This window comes from Armigeres subalbatus, chromosome 3 (assembly GCF_024139115.2).
Source record: "Armigeres subalbatus isolate Guangzhou_Male chromosome 3, GZ_Asu_2, whole genome shotgun sequence".
Classification (NCBI taxonomy): domain Eukaryota; kingdom Metazoa; phylum Arthropoda; class Insecta; order Diptera; family Culicidae; genus Armigeres; species Armigeres subalbatus.
Window position 1 is genome coordinate 205,477,983 of NC_085141.1, and position 6,000 is coordinate 205,483,982.

The window sequence follows — 6,000 nt, forward strand, 5'->3', positions numbered from 1 at the left end:
GATCAATCAACATTGGCGTCAAAAGTAACAGCTTTTGGATTGGCAACTTGGTTGGATAACTTTAGGGTATTAGCCTCCATCCTACACTGCACATTGTCTTACATACGGTTGTGTCTTGTACACAAATATTTTGATTGTTTGATGATGAGATTGATTGTCTGGGCTACGTAACCAATGTGTTTATTCTTCCGAGAAAGTATCAGATTGGCAACGCACGTTTGCCATATGATCAGTTAAAATCAAGCTACTACTTTTTGGAATCGTTCAGAGTACGAGCATTATCACTTGATATTATGATAAAAGAAAATAAGATCTGTGAAGTTCGGCATCTAGATACTCGTTATCAAGTGATACAGCTTGGAGTCGAAATAGCCAATAAGGGTTTCTTCGTAGCATGTGGAAATGTGCATGCTGCTACGTTCATTGAGTATATAGACATAAATTACTTGGATGTTCGTAGAAATCTGAAGCCTCAAAAAGTGAAATGTCACTCCTTGTCGATGTTGTGATCCGTCCAAATACTGGCAGTAATTTACAAGTCTTTATTTTCAATTTTCTGTTTGATACATTCAACTACTTTGAATACTGTCATCGGAAATGTTGGTTATGAGTTTGCGATTTGGTATGTTGTACATTGGAGCCGGAAAGTTTAGAAGATTGATGAAACCTACGTCTTCCATTATCTAAAAAAAAGGTTGATAATCTGTAACGATCATGAAGGCAATTGCTTCATTTATCTCGCAAGTCTCGCAAGCACAGTAATTACATTAATCTTTTTTTTTAGAATATTACACTTGCCTAACTTTCGACTTGGATTTATTTCAACCTGCTGGTGCTGGGAGAAGAGTCTAGAATCTGTACTTGAGGCATCGAGACACTTTATCCTTTCGCGGGTGTTTATGAAAGTGGGCCTTCAAATTTGTGGTATTATCACGCCAACTTTATGGATGTGATATCTCATGAAATAATTGAACACTCCCGACATTTCATAACTCGAACAAGCACAAACTATCATTGAATTTTAAATGGTCGTCGCGAATTAAATTGATGCCGAAATAATAATTTTTATTAACGATCGTTGAACGATTAGGTGAATAGCAATAGTTTGTCAAATTTTATTATAGTTCCAGTTGAAAATCAAATTTTGAATTCCCGGTTTTATCCGGTTTTATTCGCGTTTCACTTGTGCACATTTTTCGCAACCAGATGCGCTATACAGCGCACCAGATGCGCAGTAATGAAACTTGCGACTAATATAGGAGCAAAATTGATTTTCGCGAGTATGAAAATTCGGTTTGAGCTGCACATATAATACTAAATCCATATGTCACTACCCCCCATGTTTACCGTCAACATCCCGATTTGTTTTTTCGTTGCACGGAACCACTCCCAGTTTGTCTGCGATGTCTGAGACTAAGAGTTTGGTGTCCGGTTGATACAGTTGTCCACTCTTTGTGTCGATGCTGCGATCAACGGCATTCGAATTCTCCTCGACCCATGGAGTGGCATTACGCATATCGTCTCGAAACAAACTAATAATGTAATCTTTCGTACGAAAAGCCTGTCGAGTCGAGATGTTTCCTGGATTTCGATAGACATAAGTTCCCCGAACAATTTTATTATGTTGGTGATAGTTTATTTGGACAAGCTAAAAAAAGTCTTAAGACATAAGTATCGAAATTAATTAAACAGTATACGTAACGTATAAAAAATCTAAAATAAAAAGTCTTACATATAAAACACTCTAGGGATCGTTTTCCGTTACAGATGATATGTGAAATAAGTTTCTAACAGAGATTGTAATGCCGTGCAATAAATTTCAAAGGAACCTAACAATAGCCCAATCCAAATGACAAAAGAGAAATAAAAATAGCCTTTTGTACAATCATCGTATGTGGTATTTAAACAGCTTTTTCTCCAATTCACAGGATCTTGGCAAAAACGACGACGTACTAGTCCTAACATCGAGCATCTCGAGTAACGAGCACATTGATGTTTCTCCACATGACGAGAAGTTGGCCAACAGTCCTCTGTTATCATTATCCGATGTAACGAATACATTATTGGAACAGTAGTAGCGTTGTTTATGAGTTTTAGTATTCCGATGATGACAAACCTTTTACATATTTGAAATTGGAAAATGTCTGTCAGTTTTATTTCACTGGTATTGAGCCTACGCTAAATGGAGTATCCTTCGGCACAGGACTCGATTGTGGGGGCTGGGCCAATTGCCGGTCCGCTTCTACTACAAAAAGCTATCGTGTACACGGCCTTCCACGAAGTTCTGTACGGAACATTATCTTTGCTTGACGCTCTTCCAACATACAAACAACGTGTTGAACCATCGTAGTCTGCCGTGTTGAATAAGCTTAACAATATCCAGTTTTCGTTCGCAGACCACGGAAATTAAGCTGGTTACGAAGCCCGTAATAAGCCCTATTCGCAACTGCACGTAACTAGAGATTCAATGAACACAAATTCTGCTATAACATCAAATGTTTTATTATCCAGCATTACTTCACCATCACTGATGGACTTATGTTGATTGTCAGTGTCCATATACTTCGTTTTGCTAGTATTGATCATGATTCCAAGCTATCTAATTTACCAAAATTCATTTCGTTTCACTGAATCGTACGATGCTTTGAAATCAATAAACAGATTACGTGTCTGCAAGTTGTACTCCCGGATTGTATCAAGGGTTTGTTACAGGGTAAACATTCAATCCGTCGTTGATCGGCCATCACGTAAGCCTGCCTGGTATTCGCTGACGAAGCTACAAGCGGTCTCAATCTGTTAAACAGAATACGGGACATAATGTAGTACGCCGGAATTTTTTCTTATATTTTCGAAACAACATGGTGCAGACCTTCATATAGCTGCTTACTGTTATGTTTGATAAGTTGAGCTGCTCCTTCCCCGCAGTCATATTGTTTTTCAGCTCTTCAATGCGTTTTCTAACCTCACATAGTGTAGCCGACTCCACTGATCGTCCATCATCGCTTATGTTCTGTTCACTGATGCACCGTCATACCCACCGTCATCTCGAATTATTCCTAGCAGCCACTTCGGTGCTATCTGTCAACAGTTTTATAAAACCTTCGCATATCTAACCCGCCCTGTCACCGTCTTGTACATGACACATTTGGTGCGGTGGTAAATCTTTTTTGACCACAGTTTCTTCTGGAGCCCTTAGTAGGCCCGACTTTCACAAATGATGCGCCTTCGTATTTCACGACTAACATAACTAACATTATCAGCCGTTAGCAAGGGTCCAAGGTAAACGAATTCCTCGACCACCTCGAAGGTATCCCCGCCTATCGTAACACTGCTTCCCAGGCGGACCCTGTCACGCTCGGTTCCACCCACAAGCATGTACTTTGTCTTTGACGCTTTCACCACTAGTCCAACTTTTGTTGCTTCACGTTTCAGGCGGGTGTACAGTTTTGCCCCCTTTGCAAATATTCGGCCGACAATGTCCATGTCATCCGCGGAACAAATAAACTGACTGGATCTATTGAAAATCGTAACCCGGCTCTCCGGATGACACCTTCTAGCGCAATGTTGAACAACAGGGACGAAAGTCCATCACCTTGTCTTAGTTCCCGGCGCGATTCGAACGAACTGGAGTGTTCGCCCGAAATCTTCACACAGTTTTGCACACCATCCACCGTTGCTTTGATCAGTCTGGTAAGCTTCCCAGGGAAGTTGTTCTAGTCCATAATTTTCCATAATTTCTATACTGTCGTATGCCGGCTTGAAATCAATGAACAGACGATGCGTTGGGACCTGGTATTCACGGCATTTTTTAAGGATTTGCCATCCAGTAAAGATCTGGTTGCGGGCCCTCCTTAGCCGTGCGGTAAAACGCGCGGCTACAACGCAAGACCATGCTGAGGGTGGCTGGGTTCGATTCCCGGTGCCGGTCTAGGCAATTTTCGGATTGGAAATTGTCTCGACTTCCCTGGGTATAAAAGTATCATCGTGTTAGCCTCATGATATACGAATGCAAAAATGGTAACTTGGCTTAGAAACCTCGCAGTTAATAACTGTGGAAGTGCTAAATGAACACTAAGCTGCGAGGCGTCTCTGTCCCAGTGTGGGGATGTAATGCCAATAAGAAGAAGAAGAAAGATCTGGTCCGTTGTCGAGCGGCCGTCAGCGAAGCCGGCTTGATAACCTCCCACGAACTCACTCACTAATTGTGACAGACGACGGACGATGATCTGGGATATCACTTTGTAGGCGGCATTAAGGATTAATTGGTCTTTGGCTGTTTGATCGCATCCTTAGCATCCCTCAAGGTGGAGGCCCTAGCAGCACACATATTCCACATCCCAAGTAACATTTCAAGTTTTATTCCGCTCTAGAAATGGTTTTCAAGATCGAATTACAAGAACTGACAATAAAACCCATTACTACATGATTACCTTCTGATGACCACTATAAGAGTAAGATATGTCCAAATGGCCCTCTCTAGATTACCACTATAAACCTCTTATAAGAGTATATAAAAAGGGAATTTGGCTGCGGCAGCTGTCAAAAATTTGCTTTGAAAAAAGAGAAACAAAATCTTGCAAACAAATAATAACAAACTAAAGTGTTGATGAAAATCATGATGAGGATGACTAAAAAATAATACTTCTCAAGTTTTTTTTCCAATGTACTTTGATGGAAATGAGGTGCGCACTCGATTTCATGGTGAAAGCTAGTGCAAAAATGAGATTAAGCACTACGCGCCCGCAAAATAATGTAGTTTTGGGCAATGAATTTAAAATTATTATAACATCAATAACGTAAATCTTTACTAAATTAATTAATATTACACCCAAATATGTTTGTTTTTTATATCCTTTACCAAAAATGTGTCTTTTGCGGCGAAAATACCGTCTAATCATAAATTCCAGTGATAAATTTCACTGACTTGAAGATGGCTCTCCATTTCCAATATGGCCAACATAGATTTAGATCAGAAAATGTTGCTCTTATTGAACACCGTTATAAACCCCTTGCAATGTAAATATTCTTATTGGGGTTATTCATTTGACCACATTACTACCCAAAATTATGGCTTCGATCAAGCTTTGAAAATTGGACTTATTATGCTCTTCGTTACAACCGTAGAGCTGCTAACAAGACCAGTCGGCATTTGGCGTTTGAAGCTTTTCGAACAGATTTATTAGAGGTTTATTGATAGCAATAAGATCGCCAATAAATCTGAGCAACTAGCCATGGTGACTGCTTTCATAAAACCGCTATAAGAATTAAATAAATCTAACAGGCATGAAAATTGTTACTTGGGATAGGTTACTGCAACGCATATGTGATTTAGTCAGAATCAAGTTGATGCAACCAGTTTGGTCAGACTTGTGCTGCTTGGGCTGGTTGGATTCCATCGTCCGCTAAACTGGAACATTAAGCTTTATTGGTATTTAGCTGTTTGATCGCATCCTTAACTTCCCTTAAGGTGGAAGCTGGTTGGCTTCCATCGTTCGCTGAACTGACGTAGTCATCTCCTTCGCTTCCTTGACTTCCACTGCCTGTACTCTCAGCGCCATTTTAATGTGCCTCGTAGTGCTGCTTCCACCTTTCGATCACCACACGTTCGTCCGTCAAGATGCTCCCATTCTTATCCCTACATTTCGGCTCGCGGCACGAAGCCTTTGCAGGATGTGTTGAACTTTTAATAGAACTTGCGTGTTTTTTTTAGAACGGCACAGCTGTTCCATCTCCTCACACTCTTCTTCTTTCAGGCGGCGTTCTTCTCCTGGAAAAGGCGGTCTGCTGTCTCCGCTTCCGTCAATAATGTTCCACGATCTGCCGGGTACCTTGCTGCAGGGCGACCGCTCGCGCTGCGTCCTTCTCCTCCAGAATCTGTCTGCACTCTTCATCGAAGCAATCGTTCAGTCGACTTCGTCCCACATACCTGAAGTTGTTCTCCGCTGCGTCATTAATGGCTGCTTTGACTGTATTCCAGCAGTCCTCAAGAGGTGCTCCATC

The 6,000-nt window shown here is 41.0% G+C and overlaps 1 protein-coding gene across 4 annotated transcripts in view; it reads left to right on the forward strand.

Annotated features, from left to right (window-relative positions):
* LOC134227309 (aryl hydrocarbon receptor) overlaps positions 1 to 2,090 on the forward strand; it is a 122,278-nt gene extending 120,188 nt beyond the window's left edge. For 3 of the 4 annotated variants that reach the window (XR_009983650.1, XM_062708692.1, XM_062708693.1), the window contains exon 11: positions 1,929 to 2,074. Coding sequence is in view for 3 of the 4 variants with exons in the window: in XM_062708692.1 (XP_062564676.1) it covers positions 1,929 to 1,981 (53 nt within the window). In the remaining variant the exon portion in view is untranslated. Of the gene's footprint in view, positions 1 to 1,928 lie in introns of all 4 variants that reach the window. The other variant, XM_062708691.1, reaches the window with a different exon arrangement.
* The last annotated feature ends 3,910 nt before the right edge of the window (positions 2,091 to 6,000 follow it).